Source organism: Dermochelys coriacea, chromosome 23 (genome assembly GCF_009764565.3).
Source record: "Dermochelys coriacea isolate rDerCor1 chromosome 23, rDerCor1.pri.v4, whole genome shotgun sequence".
NCBI lineage: Eukaryota > Metazoa > Chordata > Testudines > Dermochelyidae > Dermochelys > Dermochelys coriacea.
The window spans coordinates 17,020,223-17,041,899 of NC_050090.1; the positions used below are offsets into that span (position 1 = coordinate 17,020,223).

Genomic DNA, 21,677 nt, shown 5'->3' on the forward strand with positions numbered 1-21,677 from the left:
CCCGACCCGCAGCCCCTGCCAGCCTGGCCCTGCCACCCCCCCCACCAGTCCTGCCGGTGCCCCTCACTCCCGACCCGCAGCCCCTGCCAGCCTGGCCCTGCCACCCCCCCCCACCAGTCCTGCCGGTGCCCCTCACTCCCGACCCGCAGCCCCTGCTCGTCCAGCCCTGGACTCCTCCCAGCCCTACTGGTGCCTTCACTCTAGAGCAGCAGCCCTCTGGGCCGCTATGTTGCACAACCCATGGGGCGTGGGGGGCCGGGAGATGCCCTGCTGTGTCCGGAATCCTGGGTGGAGCCCTCCCTTTCCGAGCAGCCGTTGTGGTTGCTCCCCCCAAGCGGTATTGAGTCTCGGGTCAGGCGCATGCAGGGTTAACCGCCCAGACCAAGGCCCCATTTGCAGCCTGTGGGCCTCAGGAGGGCGCTGTCTGGTCGGTGCCCCAGATCTCAGTGCCCCCCAAGTTCTGCGGTGACTGGGGAACTGTCCCGCCCTCCCCCCAGCTGGGTTCTCCTACGGGAGCTTTCACAGAGTTCATTGGGGGGGTTACAGACTGGAGCAGGCCTGGAGTGAGGGGAGGTGACCTAGGCAATGGGGGGTGAGGGACAGGGACCCAGGCGATCGGGGCGGCCCCAGCCCAGGGGAGCCTTGGGGGCCGGGTTTGCCGCCAGCTCCCTTCCCAACGCAGGAATGCAGCGGGCTGGCGTGTGGGAGCTCGCCCGGCTCTGGCGCCTGGGGGAGCTGGGGGAGAAATTCCCCTCCCCCACTGCCGATCTCCTGGGTCCCAAGCACCCCTTCCCCTCCAGCGTGGGGTCCCGAGTCACTGGTGCCCCCCCCCCCCCCGCGGGGCTGTCACGGATGTGATCCTGTCAGTGCGTGGACGTGAGTCAACGTCTGTCTGGGCGCTGCGGCCCCACCCCGGGGAGGGGGGAATCCCGAGCCCCCCCCAGCGTGGCCCTGGTGGAGCCCGGTCTGTGCTGGGCCCCCCTTTCCCTGCGCCCCTGATCCCCGCTGCCCGGGGAGGCAAGCGCTTCCCCGCTCCCGGGAGGGGTCTCCGCGCCCCCACTCTCCCAGGGGAAGGGGGTCTCCGCGCCCCCTGCGCCCCGCTCCCGGGGGTCTCCGCGCGCCCTCTCCCGGCCGGGGCGGGGCGCCCCGCTAACGCCCCCGGCTCCTTACCAGATCTGCGCCTGCCCCGGGCCCCGCCCCGCCCTTATAATGAGCGGCTCCCAGGCGCGGCCACCCCTGGCCGGCGCGGCTCCGGGCGAGGCGGCGGCGGGCGAGATGCCGGCCACGGAGAAGGACCTGGCGGAGGACGCGCCCTGGAAGAAAATCCAGCAAAACACCTTCACCCGCTGGTGCAATGAGCACCTGAAATGCGTCCACAAGCGCATTGCCAACCTGCAGGCGGACCTGGCCGACGGGCTGCGGCTCATCGCGCTGCTCGAGGTGCTGAGCCAGAAGAAGCTGGGGCGCAAATACAACCAGCGCCCCACGTTCCGGCAGATGCAGCTGGAGAACGTGTCCGTGGCTCTGGAGTTCCTGGAGCGCGAGAACATCAAGCTGGTCTCCATCGGTGAGCCCCGGGGGGGCACTTTGGGGATGGGGCAGGGGGGTACCGGGGGCCCACTGGGGGAAAACGGGGGATATAGGAGGATCCCGAGGGGGCAGGGAGAGGTGGGGGTTATCTTTGGGGATGGGAGAGTCCCGGAGTGGTGAGGAGGGGACTATCTCCGAGGGGAGAGATGGGGGTTCCTTGGGGGAAGATGGGGTGAGGATAGGGATCCGCTGGAGAGGCGGCGGCGGGGGGTGTAATTGGGGGGCTGGGCCTCAGCCCCGTGGGGAGGATCTTGGTGACACCAGCAGAGTTCTGGGGGGATTGGAATGGGGTACCCGAAGTGGGGAGCCCTACATAGCTGGGGGATGTTACGCGCGGCTCCAGAGAGCGGCGGGTAGGGGGCGGGGAGTGTCTCGTTGGCCTCTACCCACGGCGCGACGGGAGTGGCGGGGGGGCTGGCCCCAATGCGGGGCGCTGCTGCAGGGGGGGCTTAGGGCCTGTTAGCTCTGCAGGCAAAGCGGCTGCTGGGGTGCTGGGTTCCCCCCCCCGGCCCTGGGATACTAGAGCCGCCTTTGCATGGGAGGCAGGGAGGGAGCCCTGGGTCTGTCGGGGGGCGAGCTGGGGGGTGGGGTGGGGAGCCCCCCACAGAGGCTGCTGCTGACTTAGGCTCCTAGCGATGGTGCGGACGGCGTGGGGGTATCTGGGGGCCCAGCAGGCTGGCTCCCTATGGGGCTGGGGGGAAGAGCAGGAAAAGGGAGCGAGTCCGTGGGACGCTTTCCCCCTCCTCACCATGTGATGGACCTTCTCCCCACGGAGCTCGGGGTTGGGGCTCTGAGGTGGGGCAGGAAGCAGTTGGGGGTGTAGATACATCCCCTGTGACCAGGGCGTGGGGCAGCCGCTTGGGCCTAAAGATATGCAACTGCCCCCCACCCCACCCCCCACATGGGCAAGACCAATTCGCTTCTCACTAGATGGTCCCAGCAGACTGGAGGGATTGGGGGCAGGGGGAGCCCAGGGCCGGGCTAGCAGGGGGCTGTGGGTTGGGGGTGAGGGGCACAGGCTGGGCTGTGGGCCTGGGGGGGAGGGGAGTCTCCCTTACGCAGCCTGTAACAAAGGCTGGGGGGCGGGTCTGTTTCTCATCACAGGAATGTGCTGTTCACCCCTGCCAGGCTGGGCTCGGCGGAAGGAAGGGGGCCTGGAGGACGTGGGGGGTGCCTCGTTGGGCCCCCTTCTCTGGGAGCTGTGGGCACCAAAAGACAGTTAGGGTCTGGGGAACACGGGGCCCCTTCCCAGAGCCCTTACGCTGGGGTATGGGCTGGGCCCAGCCAGGGGGGGGGCTGACTGGGAAAGCAGAGGAATTAAACCTTCCCCCAAGGTGCTGGCTATGTGGCGGGGGGGTGGTCTGTGCAGAAGGTGGGGCATGACTACCTACTGCGGGGGGGGTCCCTAGGAGTAAAATCCATCTGGACACTGTAGGGGACATCCATGGGGTGTCATCGGCCTCTAAAGGCCATTGAGGGGCACCGGCAGAACTGGGGGGAGCCCAGGGCTGGCCTAGCAGGGGCTGTGGGTCGGGAGTGAGGGGCACCAGCCGGTGGGTTAGCAGGGGGCACAGATTCTGGCTGGGGGTGGCTCTTTTGCCCTGGCGGGGATGGGGGAGGAGCTGCTGGTCAGAGGGGGGGATTTTCCCATATCAACCCTAGTGCCATGCCCAGGACTGTGGGGGTGCCCCATGATTTCTCCCCCAGCCCAGCTGGCCCTGTCCCCCCCACCACCCAAAAAAAAAACCCTTGTGGCTCGAAGCTGCATCCTCAGCAGAGAAAATATTGGGGGGAGGGACTAGATCAGAGGGGGGAGGGTTCCTTTCTGGGATGTGTTCTGGCCCCCCCCCCAATAAACCCAAGAGTGAGTCACTGACCAGAGACACAGCCCTGGGGCTGGCATGAAATGGCAAGGATGGGACCCCTTCCCCCCCCCCCGGCACTGGTTCAGGGCTGGGGGGGAGGGCTGGGCTAGCAGGGGCTGTGGTTCGGGAGTGAGGGGCACTGGTAGGGGCTGTGGGTTGGGAGTGAGGGGCACTGGCAGGGCTGGGGGGACCCAGGGCCGGGCTGGCAGGGGCTGCGGGTCGGGAGTGAGGGGCACTGGCGGGGGCTGTGGGTTGGGAGTGAGGGGCACTGGCAGGGTTGGGGGGGCCCAGGGCCGGGCTGGCAGGGGCTGTGGGTCGGGAGTGAGGGGCACTGGCGGAGCTGCGGGTCGGGAATGACGGGCACTGTTCCTGCTTGGAGTAGGAGTAACTGTCCCAGCCTGGGAACTCCCTGCTCTCATTCAGGGCCTGGGCTGGTGGGGGGGGGGGCAGGATGTTGGGGGTGGGGCCTGGGAGTGTCCCCTCCCCCTGGCACTGGGGGGCTGCAGGATCCTGGCGGCCGCTCCATATAAGGCTAAAAAATGTTGGAGCATCGGGCGGAGCCTCTGGGAATGGGGGGAGGGGCGGGTCATCCCCTAAAATGGGGGGGGAGATTCCGGCAGGATCCCCTCCCCCCATGCGCTGGGCCTGGAAGGGCTGGGACACCCCAGGGCTGAGCACAGAATCCCCCATGTGCTGGGGGACAGGGATGCCCCATCACCCCTTGGTGCTGGGGTACCCCTGCACTGCAATCTGGGGGCTCTGCACCTCCAGGGCACATGCCTGGTGAACAGGGGGGTCACCCATGGTATGGAGATGGGTGGAGGGCCCCCTGTCCATCCCCCCCCAGGGAACAGGCACGGCCAACTTGGGGGTGTTGAGGGGTGTGACTGTTCCTCTGTGCAGTGCTGTGCTCAGGGGGTTACAAGGGACTGGGAGCCCGGATGCCTGGGTTCTGGGGGGGATGGACAGGGGGCCATCTGCCCGTCTCTATACCATGGCCTGGGACCTTGGTTGGCATGTGGAGAGGGGGCGGTGCCAGTGCCCCTTGCTCCCAAACCACAGCCCCTGCTCTTGGGCCCTGGCTCCTGTCCCCAGAGTGAGTCAGGCAGGGCTCTGTCTGTCTCTGTGGGCTCAGCCCCCCCATTCCCCTCCCCCTCAATCTGGGCCCCTCGCCAGCCCAGCCACAGGGTGGGGGAGGAGTCTGGGATGAATGGAGTGGGGGCAGCCTGGGAAAGAGTCTTCCTCTGGGGCTGGGGAGGATCCTCTGATGGAAGGGGTCATGCCTGGAATTCTGGTGTCCCTCACTCCCGACCCGCAGCCCCTGCCAGCCCAGCCCCAGGCTTCTCCCAGCCCTGCTGGTGCCCCTCACTCCCGAGCTGCAGCCCCCTGGAAGAAAACAGTTGTGGTTTTTCCTGGGTACCAGGGCGGAGGGCTTGGGGAGGCATTGCTCGGTGCAGGGGGACTTTAGGGGTGGGGTATGGGTGGCAAGAGGGAGCTAGGGTGGGGGTGGGGTGCCACTGGTGCCCAGCCCCCTGTGCTGACCCCCATCTACCCGCAGACAGCAAGGCCATCGTGGACGGGAACCTGAAGCTGATCCTGGGCCTGATCTGGACGCTGATCCTGCACTACTCCATCTCCATGCCCATGTGGGACGAGGAGGACGATGAGGAGACCAAGAAGCAGACGCCGAAGCAGCGGCTGCTGGGCTGGATCCAGAACAAGCTGCCCGAGCTGCCCATCACCAACTTCAGCAAGGACTGGCAGAGTGGGCGGGCGCTGGGGGCGCTGGTGGACAGCTGTGCCCCGGGTGAGGGGCTCTGAGCCCTGGAGGGGGGGACGAGGATGCGGCACCCGGGGGGGGGGTGCGGAAGAGGCTGCTGGTTCCGGCTCAAGGGCATTGTGGCAGATGGCGTCTGGCCATCGGGGGGGCTCATGGGGGCAGGGAAGGGAGATTGAGGGAGCTCAGGAAGTCGGGGAACCCAGCTGCCCTAGCTGTGCCCCTGCCATGGCCGCAGGGCAGCTGGAGGCCCCTTGGGGGTGGAGGGCCCTTGATGGGGGATGGGGGGACTCAGAGTGCCACTAACTCCCTTGCTCCCCCAGGTCTCTGCCCTGACTGGGACTCGTGGGATGCCAGCAAACCTGTCAGCAACGCCCGAGAGGCCATGCAGCAGGCAGACGACTGGCTGGGCGTCCCCCAGGTGCGGGGAGGGGGCTGGGGGGCACCTGCAGGGAGGGGCTGGGCATCCCCCAGGTGCAGGCTGGGGGTCCCCGGGGGGCCCATGTCCTGGGGATATGGGGGGGCTGGAGGTCCCCAGGGGGCCCATGTCCTGGGGATATGGGGGGACTGGGGGCCCCCAGGTGCGGGGCTGGTGCTGCCCTGAGGAACTAGGGAGGGCGCAGGTGTCTGAGGGCCTGCTGGGGGTGCAGTGTCCTCGGGAAGGGGGGGTACCCTGGGTGTCTGGAGGGGGAGGTGCAGTGTTCAGGGTATGTGGGAGGGGCTGGGGGTACCTTGGAGGGCTGGAGAGGACATGGGGAGGCCACAGGGCCATGGTGGCGGGTCTGACCCCTTCCTCCCGTCCCCACGGCAGGTCATCACCCCGGAGGAGATCGTGGACCCCAATGTGGACGAGCACTCGGTCATGACCTACCTGTCCCAGTTCCCCAAGGCCAAGCTCAAGCCGGGTGCCCCCCTGCGCCCCAAGCTGAACCCCAAGAAGGCACGAGCCTATGGCCCTGGTGAGTCCTAGGGGCTAGCCCAGACTGGGGGGGCAGCTCCCCCATGGGCCAGCCTCTCCCTTTGCCCCCCTCTGTGCTGACCCCTCCCTGCTCTTTCTGCTCCCGGGGCAGAGACTCATTTGGGGGCCTCCAGCCCCCTGTCCCGCCTCACCCCATGGGGCAGGATCCCCCCCATGGCTATATCACCATTGCCCCGGGGTGCCCCATGGAAGCCTCTCCGCCCCCGCCTGGGCTGACTCCGCCCCCGCCTGGGCTGACTCCGCCCCCGCCTGGGCTGACTCCGCCCCCGCCTGGGCTGACTCCGCCCCCGCCTGGGCTGACTCCGCCCCCGCCTGGGCTGACTCCGCCCCCAGGTATTGAGCCCACAGGGAACATGGTGAAGAGAAAGGCTGAGTTCACCGTGGAGACCATCAGTGCCGGCCAGGGCGATGTCCTGGTCTACGTGGAGGACCCAGCTGGGCACAGAGAAGAGGTGGGAGCCCAGGGCCGGGCTAGCAGGGGCCGCGGGTCGGGAGTGAGGGGCACCGGCAGGGCTGGGGGGGCAGGGCCGGGCTAGCAGGGGCCGCGGGTCGGGAGTGAGGGGCACCGGCAGGGCTGGGGGGGCAGGGCCGGGCTAGCAGGGGCCGCGGGTCGGGAGTGAGGGGCACCGGCAGGGCTGGGGGGGCAGGGCCGGGCTAGCAGGGGCCGCGGGTCGGGGATGAGGGGCACCGGCAGGGCTGGGGGGGCAGGGCCAGGCTAGCAGGGGCTGCGGGTCGGGAATGAGGGGCGCTGGTGGGGGGCTCCGGGTCTAATGCCGTTTCTCCCAATAGGCCAAGGTCGTCGCTAACAACGACAAGAACCGAACTTTCTCCGTCTCATATGTTCCCAAAGTGACGGGGGTCCACAAGGTGAGAATCCCTTGGCTCCTGCCCCGCGAGTCTAACCACCGGCCCTCACGCCGTCCCGGTCCTGGGGAGCGAACCCAGGAGTCCTGGCTCCCAGCCCCCATCCCGGCTCTGACCACCAGCCCCCGGTGTCTGGCTCCCGCTGTAACCCCTCTGCCCCCAGGTGACGGTGCTGTTCGCCGGGCAGCACATTGCCAAGAGCCCGTTCGAGGTGACGGTGGGGAAATCGCTGGGCGACGCCGGGCGGGTGATGGCCCAGGGGCCCGGCCTGGAGCCCACTGGCAACATCGCCAACAAGATCACCTCCTTCGAGGTCTTCACGGCCGGTGAGCGAGTGGGAGGCTGGGCCGGGAGGGCCCGAGGGGGGCCGGGCCGGGGCTGACCCTTCCCTCCCCCAGCCAGGCAAGGTGGAAGTGAGGGAGAACTGGGGGTGCCCTGTGAGGGGGGACTGGGCCAGGGCTGACCCCCACCCCAGTCACGGGGGCTGCCCTGTGGGGTGGGGGGACTGGGCCAGGGCTGACCCCTCCCTCCCCCAGGCGTGGGGGTGGGCAAAGTGGAGGGGAGGGGGGGCTGGGGCAGCCCTGGGGGCGGGGGGGACCGGGGTGGGGCTGACCCCTCCCTCCCCCAGGTGCAGGGGCAGGCGAGGTGGGGCTGGGGGGGCCCTGTGTGGGGCTCGGCCGGGGCTGACCCCTCCCTCCCCCAGGCGCGGGGGCTGGCGAGGTGGAGGTGACGGTGGTGGACCCCATCGGGCGCAAGGGCACAGTGGAGCAGCAGCTGGAGGACAAGGGCGACAGCACCTACCGGTGCACCTACCGCCCAGGCGCCGAGGGCACCTACACCGTCCACGTGACCTTCGGGGGCACGCCCATACCCCGCAGCCCCTACACTGTTGCTGTGGGGCAGGGTGAGCACTGGGGGCTGGGGCAGGGCGGGTCTCCCACAATGCCTCATGTCCGGGGGGGTGTCTCTGCTGTCTGTCTGTCTCTCTGCCCCCAGCACAGGGCATCTCGGGGATACGCTCGCTCTGCCCTGAGGATATGGGGGTTCTCTCTCTCTTTGCCCCCCTCGGTAACCTCCCTCTCTCTCCTCTCTCTGCTGTGCTCCCAGCTGTCCTAGCTCTCTCTCTGTCTGTCTGTCTCTCGACGAGCCGCCGTCCCGGATCCTTGGCTGGTGCCCCTCACCCTGGCGCCAGGCCGGCCCGGGGCTAATGGTACTGTGTGATCTATGGGGCAGGATGGGGGGTGTGGGCGGGTGCCCCTGGGAGGGGGGCTGGGGCCCAGAGAGCCTACATTTTTGGCGGGTGGTGGCCCTGGATGCCTGGGTCCCCTTTCTCTCTGCCTAGCAAATAACCCCAGTGCCTGCAGGGGTGGGGGGAAACCTGGACGCCTGGGTCCTCTCTTTCTCTCTCTTTTTTTTTTTTTCCCCCTGCTGTGCGTCACTGCGGAGCGGGAGCCCTAGACGCCTGGGTTCCTCCCTCACTTGAGACTGTAACCCCAGTTCCTGGTGGGAGTGGAGGGCACCTAGCTGCCTGGGTCCCTCTCACAATCTGTCTCCCCTTCCCCCGCAGCTTGTAGCCCCAGTGCCTGCCGGGCCACGGGGCGGGGGCTGCAGCCCAAGGGACTCCGGGTGAAGGAGCCGGCGGATTTCAAGGTCTACACAAAAGGAGCTGGCAGCGGAGAGCTGAAGGTCACGGTCAAGGGTCCAAGTGAGTGACATCCCCAGCCAGGAGTGGCTGGGGGATGCAGGAAGCAATGGGGGGGGGGCTGCCCCCACACTCACCCTGTCTCCCTGCAGAGGGGCCAGAGAGCATGAAACAGAAGGATCTGGGGGGGGCCTGTGGCGGGAGGGGCTGCCCCATGGAGGATGGTGGTGGGGTTGTGGGGGGGCTGCCCCCACTGACCCTGTCTCCCCACAGAGGGGCCGGAGAGTGTGAAGCAGAAGGATCTGGGCGACGGGGTTTTTGCCTTCGAGTATTTCCCCACCCTGCCTGGGAACTACACAGTCACCATCACCTGGGGGGGGCAGCAGGTGCCACGCAGGTGAGCGCTCCATGGGCTGCTGGGGGGGGCAGGCTTAGGGGGTACAGTGGGCCGGGTACCTATGCATGGGGCCTGGTGATGCTGGGATGGCTGGGATTGGGATGCCCCGGACCACGCTGAGGGGGCTGGGTGGGGACCCGGGTGATGCCCCCATGTGGGCTGGGGTGGGTGGGTGTGTGTGTGTGTGTGTGTGTGTGTGTGTGTGCAGTGCCTGGTGCATGCAATCCCCTTGGGGGGAGGAACGCATGGGGGGGCATGGTGCCCATGGGGACCCCATTGTGACCAGCCCTGCCTTCCCCACCCCCGCCAGCCCATTTGAGGTGAAGGTCAGCCCTGAGTGCGGTAGCCAGAAGGTCCGGGCCTGGGGGCCGGGGCTGGAGGGTGGCGTGGTCGGCAAGTCGGCTGACTTCGTGGTGGAGGCCATCGGGGACGACGTGGGCACACTGGGTGAGCGGGGAGCTGGGGGAGTGGGGATCTGGGTGAGTTGGATTCCCCAATCTTGGTCCCACCCGGGAAGTTGGGGGGGGGGGGGGGATCTGGGAAATGCTGGGCAGTCATCGGGGGAGGCTGCGAGGGGTCTCCAGTCTTAGTCGGGGGGGGGGGCTGGTTGCTCACAGCAGAGTCCCTGGATCTCAATCAGGATGGCAGGGGTTTGGGTGGGGCTGCAAAGTAGGGGGGTCTTGTGGGGGTAGGGCTGGGCATTCATTGGTACTCCACCCCCATGGAGGTGTGGGGGGGCTAGGTGGTGGAGGGGCTGGTCTCCCCCTTGGAGTGCAGAGCTGGGGGCCCCAGTGTGGGGGCCAGTGGAGGGGCTGGCAGCTCTGGTCTCAACCCTCTGTGCTCCCCCCCGCAGGGTTCTCAGTGGAGGGCCCGTCCCAGGCCAGGATCGAGTGCGACGACCGGGGCGACGGCTCGTGTGACGTGCGCTACTGGCCCCAGGAGCCGGGGGACTACGCTGTGCACGTTCTGTGCAATGGGGATGACATTCGCCACAGCCCCTTCATGGCCGAGATCCGCCCCGCCCCTCGCGACCTGCACCCCGAGAAGGTACCACCTGGTGGGGGTGGGCGCCCAGCTCAGGGAGGGAAGCGGGGGCTGCTGGGTTCAAGCAGGTGGGGCTGGGAGCCAGGACTCCTGGGTTCTCTCCCTAGCTCTGGGAGGGGAGCGGGGTCTAGTGCTGAGACTGGTGCTGATATGAAGGCAGGGTCCCCTCTCACCCACGGCCCCCCACAGGTGAAAGCCCATGGGCCTGGGCTGGAGAAAACGGGCGTCGCCATCAACAAACCGGCCGAGTTCATGGTGGACGCCAAGAACGGCGGGAAGGCCCCTCTCAAGGTCCAGGTGCAGGTGAGGGGGGGGCGTGCCTGGTGGGGGTGGCCTGGGGTTGGGATGGGGTGGGGCAAGTCAGTGTGGCTGCGTGCAGATGGGGTGACTGGGCGCATCCTAGCGGAGGTGCCAAGTGGGGAACTGGGGGCTTGACCCCACTTTGCCCCCAAGATGCAGAGTGCACCCAAGGGTGGGAGGCTGGGGGCCAGCTGGCGGCTGACCTGCTCTGCCCCCCCCAGGGAGGAGGAGGAGGAAGGGGGGGCTGGGGAGGGCTGGCTGGCGGCTGACCCGCTCTGCCCCCCCCGGGGAGGAGGAGGCGGAAGGGGGGGCTGGCTGGCGGCTGACCCGCTCTGCCCCCCCCCGGGGAGGAGGAGGCGGAAGGGGGGGCCGGCTGGCGGCTGACCCGCTCTGCCCCCCCCGGGGAGGAGGAGGCGGAAGGGGGGGCCGGCTGGCGGCTGACCCGCTCTGCCCCCCCCGGGGAGGAGGAGGCGGAAGGGGGGGCCGGCTGGCGGCTGACCTGCTCTGCCCCCAGGATGCAGGGGGCACCCCGGTGGACGTGGCGGTGAAGGACAATGGCAACGGCACCTACAGCTGCTCCTACGTGCCCAAGAAGCCGGTGAAGCACACGGCCATGGTGTCCTGGGGGGGCGTCAACATCCCCAACAGCCCCTACCGCGTGAGTGCCCGTGGGGGGGCCCCTCTGGGAGTTGGGGGCGGAAGGGCGGGTCCCATGCGGTGCCGGGGGGGCCGGCAGCCGGGCAGAGGGGGTGTGTGGGCCCCATGCTGGGCCCGGGCTGGGGCTAGGGGGGGCCGGCAGCCAGGTGGGAGAGGGATGCGGGGGGGGGTTGCCCATAGCAGTAGCTTGGGCCTAGTGATCCCAGGCCAGGCCTTGACTATACAGGGATTTTCTCCCATAATGCAGTGGGCTAGGGGGGAAACGGGGGGGTGGGTCCCAGGAGCACGTGTCCCACGATGCACTGGGCTGGGGGGGACTTAGCCATGGTAACGGGTTGGGCCTGGCGATCCCAGGCCTTGGTGGGCAGGGAGCCTCCGGGCCGTACTGCGCCGGAGGCTGGGGCCCAGTCAGCCCGGCCAGGCCTGCCGTGGGGGGGACACGCTGAAATAGGCCCCCACTGCGTCTGCCTCCCACTGCATGAGACCCTGGAACAGCCCGGACACCTGGGTTCTCCCCTGCCTCAGGGAGGGGAGTGGGGTGGGGTCTGGTGGTCAGAGCAGGGGGGCTGGGAGCCAGGACGCCTGGGTTCTCCCCAGCTGTGGGGGGAGGGCAGTTTGTGTATCATGGCAGCAATAGGCATTATAATGCCAAGCACCCCCCACCCCAGACCCTGTAGCTGGGGCCTCCTGTGGTCCCTTCTCTGTCGGGGGTGCTGACCGCAGGTGAAGAGCTCGAGGGGGAGCGGGGACACCCCGTCTGACCTGTCCCTTCCCCCCAGGTGAACGTGGGGGCCGGCAGCCACCCCCACAAGGTGAAGGTGTACGGCCCCGGTGTGGCCAAGACTGGGCTCAAGGCCCACGAACCCACCTACTTCACCGTGGACTGTGCTGATGCTGGGCAGGGTGAGTCCCAGGGGGGCTCTGGTGGGGGCTGGGGGCAGGTCGGGGGGGGTTCTGGTGGGGTGGGTGGGGGCTGGAAGGGATCAGGGGGCGTGGGAGGTTGGGGACAGGCTGGGGTGTGGGAGCCAGGGGGCTCTGAGTCTCCCCGCACCCACCACCTGGGGAGTTATGGGGGGTGGGTTTGTGATTTGAGGGTGACCCAGGCGTGGCAGAGGTCAGTGGGGTGCACAGCAGGGGGAGCTGATGGCTCTACCGGATCTCCCCCGCAGGTGACGTGAGCATTGGGATCAAGTGCGCCCCAGGCGTGGTGGGGCCAGCTGAGGCTGACATCGACTTTGATATCATCCGCAACGACAACGACACGTTCACTGTGCGCTACACGCCCCGCGGGCCTGGCACCTACACCATCATGGTGCTCTTTGCCGACCAGGTCAGCGGGGGGGGGGACGTCGCAGGGTCCCCAGGCCATGCTCTGACCTGCTCCCCACGAAGCCAGGCAGGACTCTGGGGGAGTCTCCTCTCTGGGAGCAGCCTGTCTGCAGGGCAAACTGCTCACCCGGCTTCCACCATCCTGGGTCTGAACCCGGAGCATTCAGCCTCCCCTGCCCAACCGTGCGCTTCTGGCAGCGAGTCTGCCAGGGCAGGGTCCTGGGGGCGCCAGACGGCCCTGCCCCCCCAGACGTGACTCTCAGGCAGCATGTAGAATAGAACGGTGTGTTCGTCGACAGGAACACGGCGTAGAACAGAGTTTGGTAGCACAGAAATCAGTGACTTTCAGCCAAGCCCATCTTGGGGAGTCCCGGGCCAGATGGCCTGGACTCCCCCTCTTCCAGTCCCCCAAGCAGACTACCATCTTCCAGCGACCTCACCTCCGACACACCCATGGCTCCTCCTTCTCTTTGTCCTGCTTGGTCTCTCACCCCTCCTGGGTCTCTGGTTACATACCTGCAGCCTCACCTGTACCCAATTCCCACCACCAAAGCACTGGTGCAGTACATGGGGAAACTGAGGTACACCCAGTATTAGTATAGGACAGTAAGACTCTCACATGCAACATAACCTGATGAATAAAACCCCACTTTGTCACACTCTGCTCTGGGGTTGTTGGGGGCTTCCCACTTACTGGGGTTGGAGGGGCCTTGGAGGCAGTGAGGGGACTCATTGCAGAGGGGAGCTGCCCTGCTCAGGGTGGCAGAGGGGTGTGAGGCGGGGCACACAGCTTCACAGTCCTCTGACTCCCTGCTACCTCCTTAGGCCACCCCCACCAGCCCCATCCGCATCAAGGTGGACCCATCCCATGACGCCAGCAAGGTCAAGGCCGAAGGGCCTGGGCTGAACCGGACTGGTGAGATTGGGGGGAAGGGGGCTGGTCTGGGCAACGGAGGAAATTCTGTCTTGGTGTGGGGGATGGAGGGGGAATGGGGGGGTGTAGGCAGCAGAGGGGGAATGGGGGGGTGTAGGCAGCAGAGGGGGAATGGGGGGGTGCAGGCAGCAGAGGGGGAATACATCCACTGACCCTCATGGGCTCCCCCCTCAGCAGGTGTGGAACTGGGCAAGCCTACTCACTTCACGGTGAACGCCAAGGCCGGGGGCCGGGCGCCCCTGGACGTGCAGTTCACCGGCCCAGCCAAGGGCGAGGCGGTGCGGGACTCAGAGGTGATCGACAACCACGATGGGACCCACATGGTGAAATACACCCCTGTGCAGCAGGTATGAGGGGAGGCCCCGACTCCATCCCCCCGAGCTGGCAGGGCATGGGTCTTTGGGGGCCCCCTCTCCCCAGGGCTGGGGTGGTTTTCCCCTTGCAGGGTGTCCCAGCCTTGGGCGCTCTCAGATCTGTGTGGCCCTTGGGAGGAGCCCCCTCCGGTGTGACAGCCCTTCTCTGGATTTGCTCTCCCAGGGTGGTTAAAGTCTGGGCCCCACAGGTGCAGTCCCAGGTGCCAATCTGAGCCTCCAGCAGCCTGGCTCTGCCATGGGCCCCCTCAGGGAGTCCCCTTGCTCTGGTCTCTGCTCCCTCTGGGGGTGAGGACCCCGATGTGTGCCCTCTTCCTGACCTCTAGCCTGCAAGGGGACTTTCAGCCAATGTAACACAAAGGGTTGCCCCAGCCATCAGTGGCCAGGCTACAGAGTGACCGGCCACTGTCTGTGCCTGTCGCAGTCATACCTGCCCTCTAGGGGTTGTTGTGACAGTCACACACCTTCATCCCACCACTGAGAGACTTGATTGAGAGTAGCAGCCAACACACAGGGAAACTGAGGCACCCACATGGTGTTCAGAGAAAACTACAGGAACCTTCCCGCTTCGTCACACAGGGTAACCTGGGTGTGGCTGTGACCTATGGTGGAGACCACATCCCCAAAAGCCCCTTCAGCGTGGGCGTGGCCCCCAGCCTGGACCTCAGCAAGATCAAGATCACCGGCCTAGCTGACAGTGCGTACCCGGGCAGGGAGGGCTGGGCCGCCTGACCCAGCTAAGGGGACAAACACAGTGCTTGGGGGCCAGAGGGGGAAGCTGGGGGTTGAGCCTGCCCCATGCCAGGCTGCAGCTAAGAGGGCGAGTGTGGCGCTGGGGGACCTGGGAAAACCTGGCTCCTCTACGGAGCGGCAACATCTGACAGCAGGCAGGGTGGGGGTCCCCGGTGGAGCAGATGGGGCCTGGCCATGGGGAGGGGCCCAGCAGGCTGGAGACATGCCCAGCCCCGGGCTCACAGCTCTCCCTCTCTGTGCAGAAGTTGAGGCGGGCAAGGACCAGGAGTTCACAGTCAAGTCCAAGGGGGCTGGCGGGCAGGGCAAGGTGGCCACCAAGATCACAGGGCCGGCAGGCAAGTCGGTGCCCTGCAAAGTGGAGCCGGGTCTGAGCCCCGACAACAACGTGGTGAAATTCATCCCCCGCGAGGAGGGGCCCTATGAGGTGCAGGTGACCTATGATGGAGCCCCCGTGCCCGGCAGTCCCTTTCCCGTGGAGGCCGTGCCCCCCACCAACCCCTCCAAGGTAGGTGTCCCCCGCTGCCCTCCCCTGCTCTCCCATGAACAGCCCTGCTGGGGTACCTAGGAGCCAGGGGGAGGGACACCCCATGCCCATTGGCTGGGGGACTAGTCCTACCCTGTCCATAGGTGTAGGCTCGGGGGAGGTGGGTGGGGGTCTGTGCTGGGCAGACAGTTACTTGGCAAGATGGGCATGGGGCAGGGCCTTGGCAAGGCGGGTGGGGGATACCCGGCGAGGGGCTGGGCCTTGGCGAGGTGGGCGGGGGGGCAGTGCTGTGGTGGACGGGCACCCAGCCAGCTCAGGGCCCCTCACTCTCCCCTCTCCCCACAGGTGAAGGCCTATGGGCCAGGGCTGCAGGGTGGACAGGCTGGCTTGCCTGCCCCATTCACCATTGACACGAAGGGGGCCGGCACAGGGGGCCTGGGGCTGACAGTGGAGGGTCCCTGTGAGGCCAAGATCGAGTGCCTGGACAATGGAGATGGCACCTGCTCAGTCTCCTACCTGCCGACGGAGCCTGGTGACTACAACATCAACATCCTGTTTGCGGGCACCCACGTGCCTGGCTCGCCCTTCCGGGCAGCTGTCCAGCCCCGCTTTGACCCCTCCAAGGTGACCTGCTCAGGGCCAGGATTGGAGCGGGCCACAGCTGGCCAGACGGGCCAGTTCCATGTAGACTGCTCGCGGGCTGGCAGCGCCGAGCTCACCATCGAGATCATCTCGGAGGGCGGAGCACAAGCTGAGGTGCGGGTACAGGACAACGGCAATGGGACGTACACCATCGCCTACACCCCGCTCTGCTCCGGCACCTACACCATCACCATCAAGTACGGTGGGCAGCCTGTACCACACTTCCCCAGCAAGCTGCAAGTGGAGCCGGCCCTCGACACCTCTGGGGTCAAGGTCTACGGGCCTGGCGTGGAGGGCGAAGGTCAGCAGTGGGATGGGGACAGGGAGGTGCAGGAGGATGGGGGGTGCAGGGGACAGGCCTGCCATGGAGGGTGAAGGTCAGTGGGGTTGGGGGGTGCTGTGGGGGTAGCAAACGGGTACAAGGCTGGGATGGGGGGTGATGGTCTGACAGGCACAAGGAGGCAAAGATCAGCTGATGGGCAGGGGTCTGCAGGGACAAACACCTGGGGTTGGGAGTGATGGGAGGTGGAAAGTCTGTGGGCCAGGCATGGGGAAGCAAGGGGCCTGGTGGAGTGGGGTGCAGGGTTAATTCCTGGGGGGCGGCTGCAGTGCACGGCTGGGGGGGGGCCCTGCGCCTTGGCCTGACCCGTCCCCCTGGTGCAGGCGTATTCCGGGAGGCCACAACAGAGTTCAGTGTTGACGCCCGGGCACTGGGCACGGCCGGTGGGCCCCACGTGAAGACCCGGGTGTCCAACCCCTCGGGGAACCTGACCGAGGCCTTTGTGCAGGATCGCGGCGATGGCACTTACCATGTGGAGTACACCCCCTACGAGGAGGGTGAGCTGGGGGGACCGGAGCGTGGGGGGGAGGGGAAACGGGGATGGGACAGAGCCCAGCCCCCCTGACCTCCCTCTCCCCCTCCCCCCTGGCAGGTGTCCACTCAGTCGACGTGACCTACAACGGGAGCCCTGTGCCCAACAGCCCTTTCCGGGTGCCGGTCACAGAGGGCTGTGACCCCACCCGGGTCCGGGTGCACGGGCCGGGCCTGCAGAGCGGCACCACCAACCAGCCCAATCGCTTTACCGTGGAAACCAGGTGAGGGGCTGGCGGGGGGGGGGGTGTCCGTTGGCACCTTTCTGGGGTCCTGGCTCCGGTTCTCTGTCCTTAGTGGCTGAGCCCCATTGTGCTTCTCTCTCATCCGTATCGTCTCCCCCCCCCCCCCCAGGGGTGCTGGCACCGGGGGCCTGGGCCTGGCTGTGGAGGGCCCCTCCGAAGCCAAGATGTCCTGCACAGATAACAAGGACGGCAGCTGCTCGGTGGAATACGTCCCCTACGAACCCGGCACTTACAGCCTGAACGTCACCTACGGCGGGCACCAGGTGCCAGGTATGGGGGCAGGGCTGGGGGCAGGGTGTGGGACTGGGCAGGGGGTGCCAGCTAAAGGGGCTGGGCTGTGGGACACCAAGGGCTGGGTACATGGGCGAAGCTCCTTCTGGCCTGCAGAGGCTGTGGGGCCTGGCCTGTGGAGGGTCCGGGTGAGGGGGTAGGGCCTGGGCTGTGGGTGCCCTGCGGGCAGGTGACGTGGGGCTGGGGATGCCCCAGGGGCAGCAGTTGGGGGGGGCAGGGCTGGGGGCTCAGGGCCTCAGTTTCCCCTTATCCACCCCCACTGGCAGGGAGCCCCTTCCAGGTGCCGGTGCACGACGTGGTGGACTCGTCCAAGGTACTGTGCTCAGGACCAGGGCTGACGCCAGGCGTCGTGCGGGCCAGTGTGCCCCAGACCTTCTCCGTCAACACCAGCCAGGCGGGCGTGGCCCCCCTGCAGGTCAAGGTGCAGGGCCCCAAAGGTGAGTCCCTGCTGCTTGGGGGGGGGGAGGGGGAGGATAAGGGGAAACTGAGGCCCAGCCCAGACCTCCTGATCCCCGGCATCTCCCTCCTCCAGGTGTGGTGGAGCCGGTGGAGGTGGTGGACAACACAGACGGCACCCAGACTGTGAGCTACGTGCCCAGCCGTGAGGGGCCTTACAGCATCGCCGTCCACTACGGAGACCAGGAAGTGCCACGCAGGTATGGGGGTGCTGGCATGGGGGGCTGAGTGCACAGCAGAGGTGCCCTGTGCTTCTGTAGGGAGCTGGGATTTGTGGGATCAATAGGGGGTGAGACTAGGGCACCATGCAGAGGAAAGGGGCTGGAGCAGCAGTGTCTGGGCTGGGCTGGGTGTAGGGGGCTAGGCGTGGGCTTGGGGAGCAGGTGCCAGGGTGGCCATCCAGCAGAGACCTCGCCCCACACCAGGGGGGAGCTGCGCCAGCACTGACCCCCCCTCCCCCTCCAGCCCCTTCAAGGTGAAGGTTCTGCCCACACATGATGCCAGCAAGGTGAAGGCCAGTGGCCCCGGGCTCAACACCACCGGGGTCCCCGCCAGCCTGCCCGTGGAGTTCACCATTGATGCTAAGGACGCCGGCGAGGGGCTACTGGCCGTGCAGATCACGGTGAGTGGGGGGTGGTGGGAAGGTCTGTTCTCTCTTCATCCCCTCCCCTCCCAATACCCCCAGGACACCTGCGAGGGGCTGTGGGCTGTGCAGATTATAAGCAGTCTGTTCTCTCCATCCCCCCCTGACTCCCCCCAGGACCCTGAGGGGAAGCCCAAGAAGGCCACGATCCGGGACAACCAGGACGGCACCTACACAGTCTCCTACGTGCCAGATACGACGGGCCGCTACACCATCCTCATCAAATACGGCGGGGACGAGATCCCCTACTCGCCCTACCGCATCCGCGCCCTGCCCACCGGCGACGCCAGCAAGTGCACTGTCACCGGTGAGCACCGCGGGGGGGCGGGCATGGGGTGGGTGGGAGGGCCGCACCACCCTCACGCTGCCACACACCACCTGCTTCGGCAGCCACCTCTGGGCCCCGCCACTGCGGGAGGGGGGCGGGGAGCCGCCAGGGGTGTGATCAGTGTCTCACTTGACCTTTCCTCGCTTCTCTGCCCCGTCACCCTAGTGTCGATCGGAGGTCACGGGCTAGGTAAGCCAGCCGCTGCACCCACCCCCACCCTGCATGGCCACGTGGCCCGGGGCTGCATGGCTTCGGGAGGGAGGGATGGGTGACCCCCCCTCTCCTGGCAGCAGCTCCGCAGGGGCCCTGTGCACGCCGGCTATCTCACCCTGCGCCCCATGGCGGACGCCTGCTCTGTAAGGGGGCACTCCCTGATTCTAGGGAGCTCCTGCAGGAGAACGGGGCCTGTGGAAGGCCCTGACGTCGGGATCTGTGACTCTGGAGCTGAGATTCACAAGAGACCCTCGCAGGGTTCCAGGGCACCCACCAGAGATTCAGACAGGCAGGGCCCTGCTTCCAGGCTACAGCCACTCTCGCTCCCTTGTGGTGCGAAGCTGCTTCCTTTCCCTTCCAACCGCCGCCTCGAGGCGCATTCAGACCTCTCTGGCTTTGGCTTAAAACTTCCTTTTTCACCTTAAAATGCAGCTCCCTCAATCCCTGATTTCCCCACCCCCACCCTGCAGGACTGGGCTGGAAATCAGGTCCTTTAACTCAGTGCTGGGACTTTCTGTTCCTCGCTCCGGCCCCGGCCTGAGATCCTGCCTCGAGGCAGAGAGAGTCTGACTCATCTCCGTGGTCTTGCAGCTTCCATGGAGCTGCCCTCGCTGGGTTGTCTCCTCGCAGCTCTTAGCCGCCAAGAGGTTTCCTTCCCCAGCATCCTGCACAGAGACCTAGAAATGGGGCTGCCAAAGCCCACCCGGGTTTCAAAGTGTCCCTGGAGGTTTGAACCAAAGTTCTTGGCTTCACAAACACACACCAGGAGCCGACTATTCAAAGGCACAGATTGATTTTTCTCTGTGAGGAAACTGAGTCAAACCTGTGCCCAAACAGGCATTTCAGGGGAGAATGAGCCTCAAGCTGACTGGCAGGGACATTCCCGGTGGTTATTTCTGGCTGGAGGATGAAGTTTGAAGTTTGAGGCCGAAATGAAGCTATTTAGAGGTCTGACTGGGTGGTTTTCGGCGAGCCCAGGGCCAGCCTCCATTTGCCGAACTGGAACGAAAGTTTGACCCAGTTCTCCACCAGACAGTGCCACACCTAATTGCTAACCAAACCCCGTCTCGAGTCACCCGCTTCGGGGTTTCCCCCAGGGCTTGGAGCCCCCAAACCTCGCATGTCAAGGGGCCACATCTCCAGGGAGGGACAGGGACGGCTCTCGGCTTTGCTTTGAAATGTCTGTTTTTCAGCCCAAACCCAACATTTGTCCACTTGAAATTCCAGCTGGAAACCAAACCCCGGGATCTGGGGAAGGTCCCACGGACTTCCCCACCCCTGCTCAATGGGCAGGCCCATCCTGAATGGTTGGTGGGGGTCTCCGGCCTCCCAAGGCCCTCCCCCAGGACCTAGAATCCATAGAATATCAGGGTTGGAAGGGACCTCAGGAGGTCATCCAGTCCCACCCCCTGCTCAAAGCAGAACCAATCCCCAACTAAATCATCCCAGCCAGGGCTTTGTCAAGCCTGACCTTAAAAACTTCTAAGGAAGGAGATTCCACTACATCCCTAGGTAACACATTCCAGTGTTTCACCACCCTCCTAGTGAAAATTTTTTTCCTAATATCCAACCTAAATCTCCCCCAACCTCCTGCTGTCAGGTTGCTTGCCAGGGGAGGGGTCAGGTTGGCCTGGGGGTGGGGGGATGACACTGTGCTGCTTTGCTTTGCTGCTGAGGCTTTAACTGCCAGCTTAATGCTCTCCGTCCTGGGGGCCACATGGCACAAGTTGGCTGGTTCTCAGCTGTTTGCTCCCCCCACTACCCCCCTCCCAATGGGATGGGTCAGGTCTGGGCTGGGATTGGGGCCCGATCATGCTGGGCGCTGCCAGGGATGGGGAGGGGGCTGTGAACCTGGATGGGGGCCAGATAGGACATCCATGCAGCATGTGGGCTGACAGGGACCCCAATCTCAGCTGGCTCGTTGCTGCACCCCTCGGGGGGCCCCCAAGTTTGTTTGGGGATCTAGGCAGCTCCTGGCCTGACAGAGCCCTGACCTTGCTCAGTGGGGGCATCTGCAGGGCTGGGGAGTCCCCTGACTCCCAGCATGGTCTCTGCAGCGCCTGGCTCGGAGGGGCACCCTGATCATGGGGGCAGAATGGGGATTTCCTTTCCTGGCTGCTGCAGTTGCATGAGGGGGTGGCGGGTGGAGGGGAGGGTGGCTTGGACAGATTCTCAATCTTCCCCACCCCCCAGGCGCTGGGATCGGCCCCACCATCCAGATCGGGGAGGAGACAGTGATCACGGTGGACACCAAGGCTGCGGGCAAAGGGAAGGTGACCTGTACTGTCTGCACGCCCGATGGCTCCGAGGTGGATGTGGACGTGGTGGAGAACGAGGATGGCACCTTCGACATCTTCTACACGGCCCCCCAGCCTGGGAAATACGTCATCTGTGTCCGCTTCGGGGGGGAGCACATCCCCAACAGCCCCTTCCAAGTCCTGGTGAGTGCGCGGGTGGGGGACGGGGTGGCTGAGATCCACACCTGTCTGCCCCATCCCTCCCCTGTCTAGGCTCGCCTTGTCCTATCCTGGTGTCGCAGCCCAGTGCAGTGATGCAAGACGCTCCAGACAGGCCACAAAGAAACGACAACACAGCCTGTCTCCCCAGACTCGAAACTTGCTCACGCTGGACTGTTGCTGAGCGCATCCTCCCAGCTGGGCACTGTGGGAGTCCCCCTCTCGGCTGTTCCGGGGCCCCTGTAGCATCTGGGGGAGACCATGCCTCCCTAGCTCTCCATACAGCAACCCCCCGCTCACCGCTCTGCTGGGGGGGGGTCTCATGCATCTTTTGCAGGCCACGGACCGTCCTTTGATGGGAGTCAATGGCCTGGACGTGGCCGGGCTGCGGCCGTTTGACCTGGTCATTCCATTCACCATCAAGAAGGGGGAGATCACGGGTAAGTCTGGGGGCAGATGCTCTGGGGCTGCATCCCCTGGAGGCAGCATCTGACATCCAACAGGCTCTCCCCTTTACCAGCAGCTGGCTTTCCCCCCACCCCACTC

The 21,677-nt window shown here is 66.3% G+C and overlaps 1 protein-coding gene across 1 annotated transcript in view; it reads left to right on the top strand.

Moving 5' to 3' along the window:
• FLNA (filamin A) overlaps positions 1 to 21,677 on the top strand; it is a 36,075-nt gene that overhangs the window by 4,443 nt on the left and 9,955 nt on the right. Inside the window, 31 exon segments of the mRNA XM_038381439.2 lie at positions 1,174 to 1,567; positions 5,014 to 5,262; positions 5,556 to 5,653; positions 6,044 to 6,191; positions 6,545 to 6,663; positions 7,001 to 7,078; positions 7,239 to 7,401; positions 7,779 to 7,979; positions 8,643 to 8,780; positions 8,991 to 9,114; positions 9,425 to 9,561; positions 9,968 to 10,161; positions 10,348 to 10,461; positions 10,973 to 11,116; positions 11,895 to 12,018; positions 12,285 to 12,445; positions 13,270 to 13,360; positions 13,556 to 13,725; positions 14,329 to 14,446; positions 14,745 to 15,007; positions 15,332 to 15,929; positions 16,292 to 16,465; positions 16,561 to 16,723; positions 16,854 to 17,014; positions 17,302 to 17,472; positions 17,568 to 17,691; positions 17,957 to 18,113; positions 18,252 to 18,441; positions 18,628 to 18,651; positions 20,869 to 21,116; positions 21,469 to 21,571. Coding sequence (XP_038237367.1) covers positions 1,210 to 1,567; positions 5,014 to 5,262; positions 5,556 to 5,653; positions 6,044 to 6,191; positions 6,545 to 6,663; positions 7,001 to 7,078; positions 7,239 to 7,401; positions 7,779 to 7,979; positions 8,643 to 8,780; positions 8,991 to 9,114; positions 9,425 to 9,561; positions 9,968 to 10,161; positions 10,348 to 10,461; positions 10,973 to 11,116; positions 11,895 to 12,018; positions 12,285 to 12,445; positions 13,270 to 13,360; positions 13,556 to 13,725; positions 14,329 to 14,446; positions 14,745 to 15,007; positions 15,332 to 15,929; positions 16,292 to 16,465; positions 16,561 to 16,723; positions 16,854 to 17,014; positions 17,302 to 17,472; positions 17,568 to 17,691; positions 17,957 to 18,113; positions 18,252 to 18,441; positions 18,628 to 18,651; positions 20,869 to 21,116; positions 21,469 to 21,571 — 5,305 coding nt within the window. The 5' untranslated portion in view covers positions 1,174 to 1,209.